General features: G+C 39.5%; 1 protein-coding gene across 1 annotated transcript in view; it reads right to left on the reverse strand.

Annotated features, from left to right (window-relative positions):
- BLTP1 (bridge-like lipid transfer protein family member 1) overlaps positions 1-22,298 on the reverse strand; it is a 93,571-nt gene that overhangs the window by 23,782 nt on the left and 47,491 nt on the right. The window contains exons 29-53 of the mRNA XM_059470222.1: positions 21,833-21,903; positions 21,189-21,362; positions 20,793-20,913; positions 19,836-19,982; positions 19,369-19,496; positions 19,059-19,261; positions 17,458-17,655; positions 16,592-16,803; positions 16,210-16,361; positions 15,207-15,357; positions 14,264-14,416; positions 12,779-13,019; positions 12,022-12,170; positions 11,382-11,601; positions 10,568-10,726; positions 9,394-9,569; positions 9,136-9,311; positions 7,817-8,523; positions 6,407-6,634; positions 5,969-6,062; positions 4,944-4,994; positions 1,940-2,146; positions 1,603-1,841; positions 793-1,037; positions 196-301 (exon numbers count right to left, since the gene is read on the reverse strand). Coding sequence (XP_059326205.1) covers positions 196-301; positions 793-1,037; positions 1,603-1,841; positions 1,940-2,146; positions 4,944-4,994; positions 5,969-6,062; positions 6,407-6,634; positions 7,817-8,523; positions 9,136-9,311; positions 9,394-9,569; positions 10,568-10,726; positions 11,382-11,601; positions 12,022-12,170; positions 12,779-13,019; positions 14,264-14,416; positions 15,207-15,357; positions 16,210-16,361; positions 16,592-16,803; positions 17,458-17,655; positions 19,059-19,261; positions 19,369-19,496; positions 19,836-19,982; positions 20,793-20,913; positions 21,189-21,362; positions 21,833-21,903 — 4,708 coding nt within the window. The remainder of the gene's footprint in view (positions 1-195; positions 302-792; positions 1,038-1,602; positions 1,842-1,939; positions 2,147-4,943; positions 4,995-5,968; positions 6,063-6,406; positions 6,635-7,816; positions 8,524-9,135; positions 9,312-9,393; positions 9,570-10,567; positions 10,727-11,381; positions 11,602-12,021; positions 12,171-12,778; positions 13,020-14,263; positions 14,417-15,206; positions 15,358-16,209; positions 16,362-16,591; positions 16,804-17,457; positions 17,656-19,058; positions 19,262-19,368; positions 19,497-19,835; positions 19,983-20,792; positions 20,914-21,188; positions 21,363-21,832; positions 21,904-22,298) is intronic.

Here is a 22,298-nt window from a genome sequence, read left to right on the forward strand (position 1 = left end):
ACCTAGAATAATTTCCAGAGCCTCTCTTATCATTTCAAAGTCCAGCTCTGCTTCCTGCTGCTGCTTGCAGTGCTAGAGGTGAAATGAGGGTGGCTGTGAAATTAATGAGCTGATCCTGACTGAGAGCTACATCATGTTGCCATCAAACAAAGTTTGAGGATCTTATTTAAAGCAGCTTTTAAGTGTTCCACTTACCTGAAACCTTCTGTATGACCTCATTTACTTCCTTCATGAACACTTTTTGCACAAATACTAAATGGTTTAAAAGGTCAGTCGTGAGATTATGTTCAAAGGAGCCAACCTGTAGAAATAGAACATTTGAGAACAAACATTACTTTTAAAAAACAGTGGATTTTCAGGTTGTTTTTTTTTTTAGTTGCCAACATCAGAATTCTCATTTAAAAACATGCCAGACTATTTTTCTGACTAAAAAGTTAGTAGGAATGCCCTGCTTTTCCCCAGCAGGTGTTTCTTTTAAGCAGCATCCCTTTTCTCTCTGGAAAAATTAACTATGGAAATTGGCACACAAGTAGAACTTATGAATAGAACACTCTGTGTCGAGCGGAGCATTTTATATCATTAAGGTTCTATGTCATGTCATTATTCCATTTATGGAGCTGTCCAATAAAAAAAACCAGCTATAAAACAGTAAAAAATAGATTTTCACTATTTGGATTCAGCTTGTAAACCTGAGAGTTCTGGAGGAGGCAGATTGCTAAAAAAATGTGAAGGTGCACAGACAGAATTGTAATAGAAGGGAAATAAGTTATCAAAGATGCCTTGAAGCCCCACCTCAGCCACACAGCGCAGGTAGTTGCCCTGCAGGTAGTAGCCCTGCTTGGCAGGGAGCTCATCGATGCTCCAGATCTGGTCAGAGTAAGTGTCATGCTCTTCCATGACGTATTTCCCTGACATGGTGACAGGAGGCAGGTTGAGACTGGCCGAAGGAGGAATGGTTGACATGTCAGTGGCAGAAACTTTTGAAGTGAAGCGCAGTCTGTGGTTTGGAAGCTCAAAATTAAATCTGGTCTGGGCACCTGAAAAATGGAGGCGGGGAAGAAAAGGTATGAACTGGCAAAAGAATCTCTTATTTATCTTTAAATTTAAGAACAGTTTTGGAACAATAGAAAAAAACGTAAATGGTTAAAACGTTACTGGAGTTCACACAGCCAAAGAACTATAAATACCTATCCACATGATTCTGGGTTGTTTTAATTTTTAGAGAAAACAAATATTCCACAGTAATAAGACTAAGGGGGAAGTCATACAGACCACCTTGTGAATACTGAGGCCTTACAAGACTATTCTAAACCAGCATTACAAATCAAAATTTAAGTAATCAAGGATCATAACCTGATTTTGGCAGTTAGAGGGAAGCTTCCTGGGAGGATGCTATATATGAACATGTACATTACTTCATGTGCTCTTGCATTCTGCCTCTGGGAAATGTGTAACAACCACAGTGAAAATTCTCTATATGGGCCCACCTGGCTGAAGCCCATATTAAAATAACCAAAGCTGACGACAACAGATTCAAAGCTCTAGCTAGAACTCAACAAACACCAAGTGCTTGTGGGTGCTTATGGAAGGCCAAACTGTCACCTGTCATTCCATGACTCCTCATTCTTCCCATCTTGTACTCCGCCTTCAGGGAGGGCAGGAGCGCTGCTCCAATGGCAATCCCATCGATCATGGCACTGAACTTCAGCACTATGGGCTTCTTCTCCAAACCTTCTGGCAGCTGGGGGAACTCATTTGTTTCAACTGGCGTCTGATTGATGCTCGTTGGAGTCTTCTCAGAGGGCAGAGGAGTGGCCACATCCTCCTTGGCTGGCTGGGGCCTGTGGACCGGGACAACAGGCAGGAAACCCTCGCTGTTAACCCGCCCAGGCACCTGAGGTGCCAAAGCCTGCCAGGGGAGGGGTGTGGGAGCACTCACGCAGTGGAGGGCTGGCGGATGAGGTCGGAGATCTGCTTGGAGAGCTGGTGGGAGCTGCGCACCATCATGCTGTGCAGCGTGGCCGGGTGCTGCGGGATGTTGATGCTGATGGCGCCCACCTTCACCACGGCCGCGTTGTTGGTCTTGAGCCCCCTCTGGGCGCTGTACAGGGCCTGGGATTTGGCAATGCTGCACTTCACCACAGTCCTGGCAGCAAGAGGGAACAGCAGTCATTTGCACGCCCTTCCAGTTGTGGGTTAAACTGAGTCTTTAAGTGTTAGCTGAATTTTGCAGTAATATTATCAACTACACCCACATCCCTTTTTCTCTCACTTTACACACAGATGCACTACATGCCACAAACAACTACATTACACTTAAGAGAACTACATGTCATGCATGCCAAAAAATACTTATACCAAACTCCTATCCTTGCTTAACCTAAGGTCATTTCAGTGCATACACACCAGGCTGCACATAGACAAACAAATTTGCACACACAGAAATAAAAAAAAGAACCTTCCATTTCAACTCCTGTTCAGGAATAATCTTGAATAATCCTTTTAGTAAAAACTCAGATTTCTGAGTTTTGCATCCAAATAGTTCATTGGAGGAAATACTTAACAGTAAATACACAGCATGTGATTCATAAATTTGTGCATTATATTGATGTTCAATTCAAAGATATTCTTGCAAAACATTATCTAAACTTGATTTTAATATTGAGGAGGATATAGTTCACAATGGTTACCCAAGATAAAAAGATAACTGCACTAAGCAGACAGTTTTTGATGTCATTATAGAATTTAGGCAGAGCAGAATTCACTAAACTCCTATTAAAAATATATTGGGGTAACACATAAATGTTTCTATGGTCAATTCCTGGAGGGTTACCCAATGGAAGTATATTATGCAGCCAACACAGAATTACAGCCTCAAAGAGAAGGACATGTAGTTGTCAAGATGCAATACATCAGCTAAAATGGCTGAAAAACAGACTAAAAATTGAATAAAATAAACTATAGACTATGTAAAATAGACAATATAAAATACATAAAAACATTCAATGCAAGTTTCTCAAATACTGTATTTCATGGGGTATAGCTAAAATACTTTTTGTATCATATTTAAATTGTTTATAGACAGTTTGGTCTCATGGTGGAAGATTGATTATTCTATGAACTCCACTCTCTAAGTAATGTTTCTTATTCTTATGCTAAAATACCAGCAAGCCCAAAGCAACCCAGATGTGGAAATACAGACCAAAGAAAAAAAGGCATCACCCTTCTGCTAATAATCAAGAAATACACAGCACTGTAAGGCAACCACTGGCCTATCAACAGCAAATTAATTGCCTCAAGTTCAAGGAACACTCAGATTGTCACAGCTGTGCCAGAGATGCAAGTGACCTAAAGCAGTTCAGAATTAATATTTTAGAGCAGACTATCAAGTAAAAATGATTGCAAAATATGTGATGAAGGGAGAAACAATTCACAACAATTTTCAGAAAAACATTATACAAATAAACATTACTTAAGAAAAAGCCAGAATTGCTTTAATCCACCACTTTATAAGAACAACATTATTTTTCTTGATATTTGCTTCTGTCCCACTCTCTTCCTGCTACCATTCTGACTCAACTGTTGTGAAGCCAATCAAGAACACACTTCCATCTCCGTCTATAAACACAAAATACTACTCCATTCAAACCATTTTAAACATTTCCTTAATTAAAAATATATTACATCAGTATGGCTGTTGCAGGAGAAAGAAAGCTCAGCAAAATTAACTGTGCTTTTCTCCATATTTCATGCAACAAATGAATTTCATTGCTGCTTGCCTACAAAAAACCTACTTCCATGACTGTGGAACAACTGCCTGGCTATCCATTTATTATTGAAGATCTACAGTTTGCTTACCTACAGTGACATGCCTGTAACACACCTGGTTCTATCTCATTAAAATCATTAATCATTATTTAACTTCTATACCAATAATGCTTCCAGAAAGAATTCTATATTCTCACATCAATACTATAAATGATCACTCTCCAGACAAATTAGTGACAAAAAGTCTTAGTCCCACTGCAGAACTGACTACAAGGCCAGTACTCAACAGATTTTGGTCATGTTGTAACAAGTATGTGGGGGGGGGAAAGAGTCAGCAGGAGGCCAATAACACACAGGAGCTACTGCACTGAGTCAGCTGTGTGTAAATAAAGGGATCCTTCCCTTAATTCCAGACAAAAGGAATTCACTTTCTAAGCCAGAGACTCCATCATGACACACCACCATAAATCCAACATGGATTTATCCAATCCTGTTCATCATTTATACTTTTGTTGACCACATCATATAGCAGCCAATTCAACAACTCAGTGATGCCCTGGTTTAATGCTGCTACCAGACAAAAAGGAACACAAATGCCAGTATTTGCCCTACATCACTTGTAGTTTTCAGTCCATCACCTCTTCTTCCAGAGCTATAAGAACATTTTAAAGTTAATCCTGCATTACCACAAAACTGAATAAATAGACAGAGATCTTCAGCATGCCTGGGAGTTAAACCAGCACACAGAGAAATGAAGACAAAAAGGAACAGCCCTGTCCACAATGACACCACAACTATCACTCCAAGCACAGCAGTTCCAAAGCAAATCTCACCTCTTGTTCCCTAACATTTATCAACACTATTTCAGCTCATTAAAATAAGTACAGGAGTAGATCTAAAGAACTTAAGGGGCACTAAAACCATTCCAACATTACAGTAGTGAGTGCAGTGCAATAGCAGTCCCTCAAACTGTATTGCTAACATTAACAAGGGCTTGTTTCAGGCAGATATTTAGCAGGCTTCATTAAAAAAGTTTATCTAGGTAATACTAGATGATGAACCAGGATGTATTCAAGCATCATCTGCCTCCACAATCACACAGAGTAGGAAAGCAGCCATTATCTACACAACACAGAGTTAATTGCAAGACTATTAAACATAATAATATGACATACAGAAACTCTTGTTTGGCTGTGCTTGTAGGAGATGTAGGAAAATCCTCCAGTCTACAGATGAAGATTGAAGAGAAAGCAAGAAAAACAAAAACAAAGCAAATAAAGAATAAACAGTCATGCAAAATTAGTCAGTTAATTATTTGTAACCCACAATATGACACTTATTTTTAAAATTACCAAGATGAAGGTTTTGGTTTTGCTCATGTTTGTTCTTTGATCTTGTTGTTTTTAAGATTTATCGTTATTTCCCCCCTTTCCTTTTGTATCCTGCCAATATGTTCATGACTGTCAGATTGGAACTTTTATTTATCCCTCTGAAACAAACTTACTGGAAGCAATTTAGATGAGGAAATTATAAAATTCTGTATGTTTTAATTTCTATGTAGCATCCTGCACACTACCCAGGAATTAAAAGGAGAGAGAAACTCAAGTGACATTGTTTAGCCCCTTTCTACAAGAGTCATGTTCTCAGACCAGTACACATACTGAGGGTTACCCAGCCAACACCCAAATTGTGTGAGGGTGATCTGTGTTACAAAGAATTGTGGTTCAGCTCATTCTGCAACTCAAACAGAAAGAGATGCAGCTGGGAACAAATTAAAATAATGCATGGCCTTTTTGAGTCTGTGAACCTGGCAGAAATAAAAAAGCCAGAACAATGTGGATGCTGAGCAAGTGATTCATGATGTTCATGCACAGGAAGTGGTTCTCCTCCCCTCCCCTGCCACCTTGTGTCAATTATATAAAGGCTGGAGAAAGGATATTAGAACAACAAAACTAACATGAGAGAACAAAGAACGATGCATCATGAGAGTTGGAAAATATGTCTACTAAAGAAACACTATAGCTCTTGAACATATAATGACCAATGAATAATTACCATCAGAAGATTAATTACTCCCTACAAATCTCATATGGTTTGAGCCTACAAGTTTCAAAAAGCAATTAGAAGCACAAGAGAAATAATACAACTCATAACACTTTGATGAATTTGAACAATTTTAAATTCTAGACTTCATACTTACTGTATATTTGGGGTAATTCCCTCCAGCAGGACAATATTGACACCTCCAATGTGAGCAGTGGCACATGTCTCAGTCATCTTTTGGTGTAGCACATCTTCAGGGAAAAAATTTATTTAAACAGCATTTCAGTCAGTACAATACTTCAGGTGTGCTGTTTTTAAAAATATTGCAGCAGGAAAATAACTGAAAAATTACAGCTTTAGCAGTCACAGTAAGTGATGTCAAATATAAAATGTGACAAGAGAAAAGCTTTTGAAAAATGAGTGACTGTCTTCTAAGATAATTTCCTCCATGGCACTTTCTGAAAAGCTTGCAGCAACCTTTATAATAATTTTTTAAAAGCACTTGCTGAATGTTATTATATTACACACACATACTGCACACGCACACGTAAAGCTGCCATGGAATTGTTTCAAGAATGCTTTTAGCTGATCCCACCTTTCATTTTCTCTTTCAGGGTGAAGCTGCCGTGGATCCTCTTGAGCTCAGACTCCATGGTGAGGCCGCCGATGTCGGCCTCCAGGTGCGTCCTGTTGACCATGCCTATGCCGAAGACGATGAGGGTGACGTGCTGCGGCTCCGCGGTCACCAGGCTGCGCTTGCGCCCGTTGTCCTGCTCATTCTCAAACACCACCCTGCAGGCCGGCTCCGTGGGGCTGCGCACACCTGCACACAAACACACCAGCAGCTCCCTAAGGCTCCTTTTGGGATAAACCTGTGCTATATCCCACTTACATTTCCAGTTCAAACTGAGGATCACAGATATTTCATGGCAAGAAAACTCTTCAGGAATATTATCTGTGCTTCACTCACTCCACCCCAATACCACTGCAACTGAACCGAACGCAAGACACCATGGAGACAATAATGAGCAATGTGGTTTCATTATTATTCACAGATATATTCACCTCATATAAATATTTGTAATGATCTGGTTTTATTGTTATACCAGAAAAATGCCCTGACAGTTTCCAATTGCCCTGTTTATTTTTTGATCATTGCACAGGCAAAGATTATTATAATTCATCTTTTTGGATGGACAAGTTTTCCTTTTCAACATTCAGGAAGCTAAAAACAAGATAAGAAAATTTACACTTTGTTCAGATGTTGATATGATATTCTGTGGTTATGATATTCTGTGCATGAAAGACACTGGTATCTGTTTAATACGAGTTCCCATCTGACACTCTCAGAAGTTTTTTGTTCTTTAGTTAAAAGAAGTTCAAAGAAAATATGGCAATAGAGCAACTACACCATCCCCTGCATATTCACAGCAACCTAAGTTCAGCAACAAAGAGAACGATGCTAAGTCAGCTCTCAGATTTGCTGCTCTGTGTTGAAATACATTAGAAATAGTAATAATCACACCAGATCTCAAAGTTTCAGATGAGAATAAGGCCCAAACACTTGTAATCTTTGTGGGACTTCACCAAAACCACTATTGCAGCTTTCCTTCTCTCACAGCAAGATTCACAGATTTTTTTTTTTTTACTGTCAGTCATTCTCAAGGCAGAGATTAACTTCCTCAGGATGGCTTTATGTACCTGCTTGCATATTCCCACGAATAATAATATGCAGCATTTCCAAACCCCCTTGAACACAAAACAGCACTTTGGGAGGAACAAACTCAATCCACACTATGCAATTAGTGAGAAAAGTTAAGCTTACCTTTTGTACATCATCTTGGTGAACTAATTGAAAGCTCACCTCTGTCCTCATCACTTGCCCCTCTAATCCAATTTAGACAGGATGGGCAGTTCACAAAAAGACATCACGAGCAAGCTTTAGAAAGCACCATTTAAGCAAAACCACACACACTCGGTTATTTGGGTTCATGAACCACTTTACCTGTTGGTCCAAAGGTTTCAGAAGACTTTTCTAAGATGCCAGTGGGATCAGAAATGAGTGAATAGAAGTTGAGCAGTTTATACATATTTTGCCAGCACTCTGCAGAGGGCTCGCTCTGCTCCGACACAGTAATGGAGTCAGAGTCATCCATATGGATGGTCACGTGGTCAACAACATCTTTGGAGCCTTTCCTGGACACTTTGGACGTCCTTCGCTCCGACCTGCCCAGGGAGTTCTTGTTGCGAGCCTCCTTCTTGTTGTTGTCGTTGTTTGTCCTCTTGCCCTTGGCGTTGTTGACGCGGGTGCCCCCATTGAGGCTGCCCCGGGAGCTGCGGCTGAAATCCGAGGAGCGGAAGTCGCGGTGCTTGCGCGTTTTGAAGGTGGGCGTCGGGGAGGCCGAGCCGGCCGTGTACCTGCTCAGCTTGATGTCCGTCTGCGTGGCCTTGATGTCGTCGATCATGGTGCTGAACTGGTGGATGAGCCGCACCAGGGCCATGTCCACGTGCTGGCTGATGGACTGGCAGGAGATGGTGAAGTTGCAGTGGAAGGTGTTGTAGTAGCGCTTGTTCAAGTCGTGGAAGGAGAGGGCGTTGGTGGAGTTTTGAGGGGTGCACATGGATTTCTCCATCACCACGGCGCTAATGCTGAAAGTCTCCAACATCAAAGCTGGTTTGAATTCCAGAGGAGGGAGATTGACAGCTCCTTGCCTGAGGAAAGGAAAGGTACTAGTTACTACTGTGCTGCTTTTTATGAGAGTGAGAGTCAAATACAGCTTACATCTAATTTACTGAACCCAGCCTTTTATTTGCCTTAGGATATCACCTTTTTACCACAGTTCTAAATATGATAAAATAAACTTTTACAGTTTCACACTGTGTGCTACTAACATAGAAATCATCTAGTTCTACGAAACCTAGTTTGGCATGCAGTCATTCCATTACATCCTAAAGCTTTGCCCAAAATTGGTCCAGGGGAAGATTGAGCATTTTCAGAAGAATTCAAATCATTATTATTTAGAGGATTAATTATCAAACACCACTTCAGAGCCACCCAAATTCCTCCCCACTATTATTTCCACCAGCTCTCCCCCTTCCCCAATCTCCAATTTTCAAAAGGAGCTAAGATTCAAATAGTTACAATTCCCAAATCATTCCATAGGAGGATTAAAAAAATATTTTAACAGGGAGACAGAACAAAAGATCAGAAGAATAAAGGGCTGGTCCTTATCCCATGAAAGTGCTTTGGAAATCTGTCACCACGTGAAAAGCCTAATTTCTGTTCTTTAGCCAATACACATGTTTTTAAATCTCTCATAATACCTTCGGGCTCGCTTGCTTTTCCTCTCCTTTGCTGTGTCTGAATCAACAATATCTGCTCTGAGGCAGTCCAGAGTTCCTGAGAAGGAGAGGTACTCTCCAAAGTACATCCTGTAGCACAGGGGCATCGCATCCTGTGACTGAATCCCCGTGTAACTCAGCAGAGGTTTGAACACAACCTACAAAACAAAACCCACCCAATGAGTTATGAAAGCCTTGATCATTTCCACACTCCTGCTCACCATGTGCAACCCCAGTTACCTGTGCATCTGCCAGCTGGACAGCAGGAAAGCCCTGGTTGCCCTCTTCTACCCCTGCAATGTCATCCTGGCTGGTGCTGTGCTGCGAGTGAGTGCCATCCAGGGTGTTCTGGTCACTGGACAGAACTGTGTTGAAGTCTGAAGCAGAGGGGATGGTAGGAAGATTGGGTGCCACACCTGGAAAATAAATACCCATGGAACACTAACACCACAGCAAATCTTACCACCAGCGACTTGATAAATTCAGCAAGATTATTTACACAGATAAACGAGACACAGCGAGGTCTGTAACTTTACTAAAGGTGGCATTCAGGATAAAGAAACAGCCTGATATTGCTGGAACGGGTAGAGATTGCCCAATTCAAATTTGGAAAGAGTATTCCTGCAGAGAAACACATTCCAGTTTACACAGGAACCACAATAGTTCAATATGTACGACAATCTGTACAGCACAATGATGTTTGTAGGATCAGACTGTTGGTTCAATATTAAAAACAAACTAAAGCAACTGCTTTTTGCCTAAGATTAATATAGCACAGTTGAAGGAGTGTTAACAGAAAAAAGATTCAAGTGTAGTGTTAGTGAAAAAGAAAATTAAGATACACACTGAAAAATCTGAATGATGACAGGCCAAGAAGAAAAATAAATGAGCTGCAATAAATTGTTACACCTGGTTCTTTAATACACCTATGACTTTGAGAAATATATTTTTTCTTTATTCCCTTCCACAAGTTAACCCATTCCTAAGTTACTCCCAAACACGTTTAGTCTCAAAATTCAACTGAGAAAGAGCAAGGATTCCAATGCACAAATCACAAAATAAGCATATGCAAATTAGATCCAAAATAGCCAACAAAATGAAGGAACTCAGCAACAGAAGAAGATATTATGGTTTAAGTTTTGGCAGCTACACATTGCTTTGGCAGCCATACTGCTCCAAATGCAAGAAAAAGCTAAATTTTTGGAGGCAGGGTGAGGCAAAATAAAACATCCATTTTGCTTAAATCCCATGTTTTCATTTCCCAGGTCGCTGTGAAGTCCCACAAGTAATACTTTGAACCAATTAAGTCCTGTTGATCATAAATCACTCCCTCCATTACTTTCAGTCAGAAAGTGGCAAACACAGGCCCAGCCAACCCAGAAGCACCTGGAACTCAGCTGCAAATGAGCAATACCTGTTGGAAGGCTGTTGTGCCCAGACTTGGTGGCTGGGCTTTCCTGCATGACGCTTCCCCTGTTGCCCACGGCATTGGACATCCAGTTATAGAAACTCACAGAGGAGGGCTCAGACAGCAAAGGGTGCTCAGACAACATGTCTGTGGCCACAGTGTTTCCTGTGCAGGTAAAGCAGAAACTTCAGCATTTCTGGCATCCAAGTCAGCAAAAACCAGGAACACAGCATGATTTCACTGCCAACAACTAGAAACTATAAAAATAAACCTAATTCTCTAGGTTTATTCCACTAAATTATGTGTCAAACAGCACTACCACAGAAGTTACAAGTGGCACTAATCGATGTTGCACTACACATGGCTTTGTATTTGCTCATTTCTACCATTAATTAGAGGAAATGAATCATTAAGAAACCAAAATACCTTTTTTTCTGAACAATATTTCAGTCCCTGACAGCAAAGGAGAGAAGTTTTAGAGAAAATACAATATCAAATATAGTATATATTGTACATACACAGAAAAACTGATAAAAATACACTCTGAAAAATAACACAGAGTATAAACACTTCAATGCTTCAAGCTTCTAAAATATTTATTGAAAATAAACATTTTCATAAACCATGACTAAACCTTGAATTTATCATATGCAAACTACAGTAGTGAAATAGTAGTTTCAGCTCTCTTTTTGAGCTACTCAAAAGGTTAAGAAAAAACAAATGCAAAATGGTTATTTCCTTATTCATTCAAAAAGACTAGTAAATTATGCCACATCATACCTGTTTATGCTACATCCTACTTTTTTATGCTACATCCTACCTGTTCGTGTTAAAGAACTACTTTTAACTGCAGCTGAACTTCTTTGAGGAGTCCCTTCCAACAGATTGTGCAGGCTAGGAAAGCTCCCAGTGAGATAGCTGAGCAGACTTTCCTTCCTTGGGCTTTCCCTGACTCCCATTCCAGAGCGGCCAACGTGCACTGGTGAATCTGTAGCTGTGTCTCCACTGGTGTAACTCAGGGAATGATATGGATGGATGCCCTGTGAGCAGAAAGCAAATTAACGAAGTACTGTAGAAACTGCAAAAACAAAGTAATATTTAGTCTGAATAAAAGGTTGGAGCACAATTTTAGTACAAGTCACTGGAGAGCTTTGCCAGTCTTTGATTTTGTACCATGACAGTTAAATCCTTGTTTGTGCTGCCATAAATAAAAGATCAAAGGCTGCAAAGGTTAGGGCACATCCTTAAATGATGCACAGGAAGTTAATTGGCAAGAAAACAAAGAACAGACGAAGAACACAGACCAACTGCTGGAGCATCCCTTTTGTAAGGTCAGGAGCACACCTTCCATGCACTATAGTAACTTTCTGCACGCATTTACCCACCTGCAGCTACAGAACTGCTCCTGAACAGGCCAGCCAGACCCCCCTTTGCCCTGGTGCCCAGCCCTGTGCACTCACCTTGATTTTGAGCACGGAATCACTGTGGGTGTGAGTCTTGGACAGCTTCCTCATGATCTCAGCCCCGGTGACGGGCCCGGAGGAGGCGCTGGCAGGGGGAGGGCGGTTGGCCGTTCCTTCCAGCAGCATCGTGTGCTCGCTCACCGTGGCTGCACCAAGCAAACACTGTCCTCATTCGGATAATCCTGGTTCTCCAAATCTATCTAGCATCAGGCACATCTATCTACAAGCAGTCATGAACTTCCCAGTGCTGGCACACACCCACACAGCGCTGTCTGATTTATAAACAAGTAAGAACACCTCAGACAGGCGTGTGCTGGGTTTTGTTCAGTAATCCAAGTGTTTCTGCTTAATTAAAACAGATATTTGAGAGAAGGGGGCAAAAATTTCCTTTATACTGTATGTCTACATACAGGTTTCTCACACAAATATCTTTGCTCTCTTAAAGCTGCTAACTGCTGCCTGGCTTTTGATTGAAATGTAGTAAATAATTAAGTTGATTTATTTCGTGCAGGGAAAAAAGACAAGACATGAAGAAAGAGAGGTCTCCTGTTTTGTTTTTCCCTGAACAAACACTAATTATTGTAATACTATAATTACCATTGTTAGCAGCAGCCTCAGAATGAAGGTGATATATATAAAAAAAGAAGCTGGATAATTCTAAGGAGACTATAATGTATCAAACACTAAAAGTTAAGAAGATAAAAACGTCTGAGAGGAGCTGCTTGCCCCTGTGAATTTTTATGGATGAAAATACCTGCATCAAATTCAAACTCTGCTCCATCAGCACTTGTGTCACTCTGCAGGCCCCCTCCATTGTCCAGTCCAAGGCCATCCTCATGCTCGTGGCTGGCATTTGGCTGCAGCTTCATTGGCTGGGCTGGTCTGTGCAAGCTGACTCCTTTAAAGGCTGGGGTGACCACAATGAACTTCATCCACTGCCTTGCTAAGGCAACCAGACCTTTCTTTAAGGTCACTAAGGCAGGAAGACCATCACTCTTTAAAAAAAATAAAATATATAAAATAAAAGTTCATATCACAACATTTTGAAGTAAACTGGAGGGAGAAAAAGGCAAAGCTCTCTTAAATCTCTATACTTAAGAGGCTTATGACAAACATGCTGGCACCATCAGACATCAAGAAAGAAGCCAAGGAGCTGACAGATAAAAAATTACAGCTTCATTGAACACAGTAAACACATTTATCTACATGACCTGAGGAGCCAGCCCAAAGGGCCAAAAATAAACAACAGGAAGCAGGTTTGTTAAATATGAAGCTAAAAGCACTTGAGTAACTATCAGGCTCTGAGCTATGGGCTAAGATTCATAGCAACTTTGTACAAACAGAAATGAAATTAAAAAGATTGTTTTTTCAATTGTTCATAAGCAGTGCTTTTGGAACATAAATTTGAGGCCAAATATAGGGATTGTTTTGATTACATCACTGAATTGTCCTAAAGGAAACAAAAGCTTGGCATTTTAACCACAAGTCAAACTGTGCTATTTGTGCCACAAATTGTGCTATTCCTGATCACTGGCTCTCAGCTGAATATGTTGAAAACCAAAGTGTTTAAATCTGACAGCTGTGGAATTGGATTATGAAAATGACATAAAATCAGGAATAAAGACTCCTCCCTTCTGCCTGATGTTTGTTCAAATAACTATTTCCCACTACAATCTTAACACTCTAAAGCCATCAAAAAAAATATTAGATTCTTAAACCCTTAAGTCTGTGCAATTCTAGTTCCTTTCTTAAACTGTCTGCATTACCCCAGTGTTTCTAGAAAACTAGTTCCATGAAAACTAGTTCCAAGGAGAGAATTTGGAATAAACTAACCAGTTCATACACTTGCCCCAATAATTGAGACTCATTCCACTTTAAAACCATGAAAAATGAAATCATATGAAGTCCATTGAAGTATGACAGAGAGGGAAGGAAATATGATAAAAAAAGCCATATACAGTTTTAAAGGCATACCTTTTTGGTTTATGATCTCACATATTTACTAATAAAATAGATTGATAAGCATTATGCGTATATACAGGTCATAAAAATAGCAGATATCAAAGAAAATAAAATGAGAGAAACAATATCTACTTATCACTTGAAAGATACATATGAGTCTTGCTTATATTTTCTTGTTTCTTAACCTTCCTCAAACTGTTGCCAAATTTAAGACATTAGAATTGGTATATTTGAAACAAAAGGACTGAGATATTTCCAGTTTTCCTGGGTAACTCACCATAGTGGCATCCTCAATAATGGAGTAATTTGCCTGATGAAGGTAATGGTGCAATATATTACAGAGTAAACAAGAGGGATTTTCTTGCAAGAAACGAGCCACTTTGGTAAGCCTGTTGTACTTGCTTCTCAGAGGGAAGTGCACACTTTTATTCTAGATTAAAATAAAAGCATTTTCAGCATATGAACACTTGCAAACAGCATCAAAGAAAAGATCTCATCTATAAGACAACAAACATCTAACCTCATTTTGAACTTCTGCAACAAGGATTTGGCTCATGGGTACCCACCTTATTTTAAATACTGCATGTGAAAAACAACTCTGGATGCATGTTTATATATATGAAGCAATAAAAGAAAAGCCTGGATTCAAACTGCAGGCCTTATAAAATTACGTCTAGACTAATAGACATACATGCAAAGCTAGCTGTAATTTTTGAAGGAACAGGCACTTTTCAAAATTTGGTTTAATGCTAGAAAGAGAGCAGGAAGAAGAAACAGGAAGGGAGGTAGGAATAAGAGACTGCTGAAAAGGATAATTTTTTGAGTAGAGCAGAAAACCAGCATCACATTTAGGTCATCCACGTCACTAAGCAAGACAGGATCTCAGCGTGGGTGTCACATCCAAATCTTCCCACTAGATGGTGCCAATCCAACCATCAGCAAACAAAAACACTCCATAGAATATACCAGGCACCACAGCCATACTTCTTACTCTTATTTTACCTGGAGATGCACTCCTGTAAGAAGCATGAGACTTGGCTCTGGAATTCAGACTATGTACGAAAACCACAGCTTTTTGCCATCTCTTGTGACAAATTCCAAAGGCTCACAAGAGATGCTCTAAGTGTGCCAGTGAAAGCATCCAGCATTCCAAAACCTGTATTTTGTCTATCACACTGTCCTGTTCTGATAGGCTCACTGATTTTGTAAAGGCCATTTACCTCTAGAGCCTCTGTCATGATGCACCCCATAACAGCACAGATTCGCAGGGTTCCTTCCGTTTCCAGCTTATTTAACGATGACTTCACTTGATCGATGGGAACAAGCCAAGCACCAACTGCAGGCGTTGCAGTGCTCAGGAGGTTCAGCTGCCTGTGCAGACAGAGAGAAAGGGATGTTCACAGGCACCAGCAGCAATGAGCAGGATTTTCTGGTGCTCTTACAAATGACAGTCATGCAGGTGGGGCATTGATGCAAAGTAATACACACAGACTCAGTGCCCAGAACATAAAACTGGCAAAACGGACCTGAGGCAATTTCTGTTTTACTGACTCACACGCTGATTCTTCCCACTTTTGCTACTGCTATTCCTCCCTTTTCCCATTTGTATTCCCTACTGAAATCAAACAGTTTAAAATGTTCATCACTGACTGAATCCCACTGAAGTGTTACATGCCATGAAGGACTTTTGGTAAAGGGCTGAGGTAGGAGTACCAGCAGAGTACTTTTTAACTCATGGCTTTGTACTGACAGACTGAAACATTTGGCTTATTCTACCTACATGATGTGAAAAACTCTTAGAAATACACATCTAGAACTTTATAGTGCATGGCAGTGAGATCATGCATGATATTCAGTTGAATACCAAAAGCACTGAGCTGCTCTCTTCACTGGCATTTCATCTACTCAAAACAAACACCTTCCCCTGCCTTTCTCCCTCATATATTTCTATCTCACCAGAAGTTGCTAGTGAAGGCTTTTGGTTTCATTTGGTTTTTTTACTCTTCATTTTCTCTGCTTTTAATTTTGTTGTAAGAATTTTCTAGCAGCACTTGCTTCAGTTTTTTATTGTAGTAATTTCTGTGGAAGCCTTACTGTGATATACACAAAATAAAAATTACCATTTTCAAAGCTTCAAATTCCATTCAGAACCTAGCAAATACAAATGCAATTTAACAAAGCAGAAGTGTCATTTTCCCTCTTTTATATCAGGTAAAATCATACCTTGAATATATGTGGGCTGGGGAGCGCACATTGGTGGGAGCTGCAAAACTAAACCAAATTTCTTTGATTGTCAACTTCATGCTGCAGGAGTCAGGGGGAGGAGGCATCAAGGGGATATCTTTTTTCAGATCATCTGATTCAACACCTTCATCCTTCAAAAACAAGGAATCATGAAGTTAGAAGGGAAATTGACTTCCAAAACTGTTACACTGAAAGGTGCTAACATACCATACATGCTCATAGTTTTTTTTTTCCACAGGCATTTAGGCAAAGCAAAATAAATTAATGCTCCTCCTCCCAAGGGACTCTGCAGAAAGCTGGAAGTTTAGTGTCTAAGCAGACAGGATGAGTGACTAATGACTTCTACCCAGCTTGAACTAACCTGCTCATCTGAAACAGAATTTCCATTAATATCTGAAGAGGGACTTATTCTGTCACAAGGGAGGTTATCTTCTGACACATCAGTGTTGTAGCCACTGCCAGTGGGGGAATCTGAAGAGTTGTTTGATGCAAGCAATCCACCTCTCTCTGTGTCTCTTGATTTGCCCATGACTCCAAATGTGTTATACAGCACTGCCCCAGACTGTCTTCCCCCTGTAAAAACACCCAGAGTGTAAAGGTTGGCAGCTGTAAACAGCTGTAAGTTATTGCCCCCACAGAAGATCTCTGCTTAAGCAGGGAAATACACAGGATTTTAGCTAAACAAGACGCATTACCATTTTACTCAACAACTTATCACTACAATTTTGAGCTTCTGATCCTTTTGAGCTTCTACCACAAGTAGATGAAGAGTACTCGCATAAAGACTTGGTAAACGTTATTTTCTGAAAAAAAGTAACCCTGAAGATAGAAAACACACATATACTAGGTCGGTTTTTTTTACTTTTTGTAACTAGCTTTCCCCTCCTACAGCAAAACTCTGGCTACTCTGGCTCTATAATGCACTTCCTGTGGATAAGGTAAGGATTTGAGTGATGAGTGAAAGCATTAATTTCAACCTTAAGTTCAGAAACTGATGAAACCAGTTTACATGAAATTATTTCCTATACTATTATTAGTGGTACTTACAACTAAAAATGTCTTTATTGTATAACCTATGAAATTTGTTTACCACAGAGATGTACTATTCAGCATCACCCAGATTTAACAATTTCTAATCAAATAATTGGTAAGCCAGAAGACCTATCAACAGAACTGTCACTAATCTCATTAAAAAAAAAAACAATACACAGCCTTGAAAAGCTTTACCTTTGATAGTTAAATTTTCAATTCCACACTCAAACATTATCCAACCCCACTTCTCTTGACTAGGACCAATTCGAGCTACATCTGGAACAGCTTGCTGATCTGTTTCATCCACAAAAGTGAACTCATCCAACTCTTCCAAAGTAAAAAGAACTTTTGATTTCCCAAAAGGAATGGCTGTTATTGCACAAGTTCCAATATCTGTGAAAATAAATAAGATAAATAAATATTTAATACTTTGCTCCAAAATGGAAAAGCTTTACAATTTCCAAAAGCTCTCTGAAGTTTAGAGTGTTTTGTGGGAGTTATCCCTTTAGTATTCCTCAAACGAGAAGGAAGGGAAAAAAAGAAAGAAAAAGTTTAAACTTGAAACACGAGCAAGAAAAAGAAGCACAAAAAGAGGGCAAAAAAGCCTTGCTCCTGGTCTGTTAATATGGGCAGGATAATTTTTAAATTTGAAAAAAAAACCAAGAACCAAGGACTGAGCAGTATTTTAAATCACTTTATACCTAAATATCAAATACCTCAGGCAAAGAACTACACTGAGACACATTATCCCCCTTCTAATCCTTACTCCCTGCCTCTAATTTGTAAGTGCACCCATGTTTGAAGTAAACATGAGATGCTAAGATCCTCAGAAAGGCTCTTCTCAAACCTTTTAAACGGAAGATGATTACTTTTCTTGGTTAGAACTCCGACACTGGACCTCTTGAATGTCTGTGGCATATCTGCCACAGGGCACTACTGCTAAGATTCCATCCATAACTAAGTAAAAAGGGAGGTAACCATTGCAGTGCTCTTTGTTTTCCTCCAATTTCATTTGCTCACTCATCTTTGCACAGCAATGGGATTTTCTGTTATTTATTTATTTATTGCGTATTGTTTCATCATCCTGGTTTTACAGAGTACTACCTCATGTCTGAAGACTCCGGATCCTTACAGAACAGAATCAAAACTGGTGTAGATTCCATGAAACTTGAAGCAGTTTAACAAAAACAGCCTCTACATTTCATCATCTTTTCCTGGTTTGTTTTTCCAGGATCAGGAATTAGAGCAAAATTTAACTCCTAGCTTCTTGAAGGCATTTCCTTAACACAAACAACAAGGAAGTCAATGGGATAGATCTCATTTTCAGCTTTAGAGTTATTACAGTTAAAAATCTACAATGTATCATGCTGAAATTTCTGGCACAACAGGCAATTACTGAATGTGTTAGAATACACTAAGAAAGCAAAGAAGTGTAATTCATTCCCTACAAAAGGTGACAAAAATGGAAGCTGAAAAGAGATTAGCTGGAAGAAAGGGAGCTCAGGCCTCAAATTCCAGCAGTGCAGGTCAATATTTACAGGGCAACACACCTGCCACACAAACTACTCACAAGTCTGTCTTGACACCTTTTAGTTTGCCTAAGTTTAAATCTAGCACTTAGTGGAATAATAATTCATCTCAAACTTCTTTTTCAAGTATCTGCACAAGTTCTGGGTGCAAGTAGCTTTTCATCCATGTTAACAAAACACCTACAACCAAACTAAAAGATGAACACCAACTGTAACTACTTGCTTCTATTAACACTGACATTTCCACATTTTAATATTGGTCAATACCTGTTGTATCAAGACCTCTAAGTTGTCCATGAACACGATGGATGTTCAATTTAGCAGCAATTTCTTTTCCTTTTTCTGCTCCAGAGTTGGATCTCAGTGAGCCAGAGGACTGGGGCTGCATTTTGCTGGTTTGGATGTAACGATCAAATGCGACAGAATTCCTCCCAGCTTCTGCATTGTTCGAAGTCTCCTCAACTATACCCCTTGACAATATCAGGGAGGAAAAAGCAATTAAGCAAACCTCAAGATAGACAAAACCAATGAAATAAACATGTCTGAAGTTTATGACAGTGACATGCACTGTTCTTACCTGTTCATACGAACTTGAGTAGCAATTCTATCAAAACACAAAGCTACCAGGGAAACGTGAGTCACGGTTTTGCTGGAAGAAACTCCTGGGGATTCATCCACAGATGCTTGTAGCAAACACAGGTTCACCTGCACACAGAATTCCAAGAGAGGACAGACATTTAGAAAAGCAAGTTACATCAACCACTCATTTCTGATAGAACCTTGTCTTTGAGTAAAAAGAAAAATAAAATCATGACATCCAGAAGATAATTTAAAGACATGGCAACAAGTTACCTCTATGGTGGTTGATATTTAACTACTCCATGTCTACCATCAAAAAATTAAGCAGTTCCAAAATTCAAAACTTTAGTTCTCTAGCACAAATGCTTAGCTTCACTTCAGCTTTTGGGGAATGAGCAGGGATTCAAAATAAAAAGAACTTTGTGAGGCACTTCTTCCCTGATAAGCTTTAAAAAAGATTGTTACCTTTGGAACTGTAACATTGGCCTGAAGACCTTTAATTGTCACATTATCTTGCTTAAGTGAGAGATTGGTCTGTGCTGGTCCCTGGTTTGTTGTTCCTGTTGTGGTGGTGTCTATTTTTGTTCCTCTGATGTCTTGCTTTGAAGACAACTTGAAGAGGGGAGAAAAATAATTTATTAGCACAAACTCAAGAGCTGCTGAGCTCAGGAGAAACAAGATATTTTATTAGCATTGAAGCAGAAAGAGACTCTGACTTTATTTTAGGCAATTTACCATGATTTCCAGAATAAAGGCTGCAGCACTTAGAGGTACAGTAGGTTTAAAACCATAAGGGCAGCAGTGCCATTCTGCAGTAAACTTTAACAACCAGACTTCAGCTGGAAGTTGGAATTCTACACATGTAAGCTATATCAGACAACTTACAATGAAACAAGTTATTAGTGTCCACTACACTGTGAAGTCTAAGAAACCATAAAATATAAATATGGTCATTACCATAGACAGAAAGAACACCTAATTCTGTAGAATTACCATACAATTCTATTTAAGTTTAATTAATTTAAGGTCTCAGGTGAACTGCAAAAAAAACCCACAGGCACTTTCAAAGCTCTCCCTAACTACTACAAAATAATAAGTAACATCTCACTGAGATGAATGTAATACTTAAGAACACCAGCTATAGTAATTTCAAAGAACAGAATGTGTGATTTCATCTGATGTAAATTACTCTAGACTATCCAAAACAGAAAAAGTCGAATCCTGTAAAAGATTCCTGGGCAGTGAAAGACAATATGTAAGAGTTGATTATGAAAATGCATCTAAGTATGCATTCCAAATTAATATAGCTATCATTTTAGCTTTATATCTCAAAACACTAAATTCAGTTAAAATATTTTGTATGTAAGATAGAGAAGTGAGCATTTTCTCAAATCCATGAGGATTTCCTTGGTTTTCCCTCACATTTTCTGAGAAGCTGGTCTTGCTGTTCTGCACAGCATCCCTCAGGACTTTGCAGTGCAGGTCATCCACGATTGCTGCCGGGTGCCGGGAGCTGGCACAGTGCACCATGGCCTCGATGTACCTGGGAGGGGAAAAGAGCCACAAGAGACCATTGAAACTCCCAGTTTAACCATCAGCCACATGCAATTAACACTACAGAGGAAAAACAAGCACTGACAAACACAAAGGGCACTTCCCATTACTCCAGGCACCTCATAGGAAATGCAGAACTACATCCTGCAGGCACCAGGCCCTGCTGTTCCATCAGCCAGGCTGTTCAATCCTTTTACCTAAGCCTTTGCTGAACAGAACAGCTGTGATTTTAGACAATTTTTAGTGCCATCAAAATAAAATTACCTATCCAGTGCCTCTGCTACAAGAGGAGTCAGAACTACATCTACAGTTCCTTTTACTTCCACGATGGCCGTGGTGCGTGTCTGGAAGACCGGGTGATCCAACGTCCATTCCTCTGTTATTGTTTCATCATCTGTGTTCTCTGCAGACTTCTTATCCAAGGGAGTGTAAGGTGTGCTAGGGAAGGCAAACAAACATCAGTGACCAGGCTTTGCAAAAACAAACAAGAGTGTTCTGGTATCATTTTGACTCTTACTGAAATCCACGTAACAGCAGGTTTCTTCTACTGTATATCTTAGAAAGCACAAAAATACAATCCCCCCTAGATTCAAGTTACGCTTATGGCAATGAAATGGAGACTTGCATTAGCACCTCCAAATTAATCTAAACAAAATCACTATTCATAATCTTGAAATTGTACATATGAAATAATTTAATGCTTGCACTGTGTACTTTCTGTTTGACCAAACCCAAATATTTCATAATAGAATGATCTGTTCTGAAATAGATCTGGTACTGAAAACTACTGCTGCAAATCAAAATTTTCAAAGGGCTAGCAAGAGCCAAAATACTTCACAGGGTATAATAAAAATCCTACTCTTGAAAAATATGCTAATAATATAGCATAGATTATGTGTTCAACTTACTTAGATGTTGATCCTGTGAGCTGCATGCCTCTGTCCAGTAGTGAATTAGCTGTGAGACCCTGTTTAACCATCTAAGGTAGAAGTGCAAAGAAGTTTATTACATTCCTTCCATGTATGATAAAAACCCCAACCAAGGGATCTTGAAAAATTCCCCTTAAAACTGTTTTTGTTAAAAGAACACTTAGAAACAGACTCTCCAATATAGGATACTGGAACTCCTAGGTTTGCTTTTAAATTACTTGAAAAATCAGATTACACTGCTTTTACATAAACATTGATTTATTGCTTTTAAAAAACCCTTCAAATACTAATCTACATAAGGCTTGCATCAACACAAACCTTTTCTGCAAAATGATAACAAGTTCAGTTTCAGAACTCAATCACCTGTTTTATACCAAGTAATTTCCATTATTTTTCATATATTTCAGTTCATCTCCTTCCTTAAGCATGTATGCTCAGGTCACTT

The sequence above is a fragment of the Ammospiza nelsoni genome, chromosome 4 (assembly GCF_027579445.1).
Source record: "Ammospiza nelsoni isolate bAmmNel1 chromosome 4, bAmmNel1.pri, whole genome shotgun sequence".
Lineage (NCBI taxonomy): Eukaryota > Metazoa > Chordata > Aves > Passeriformes > Passerellidae > Ammospiza > Ammospiza nelsoni.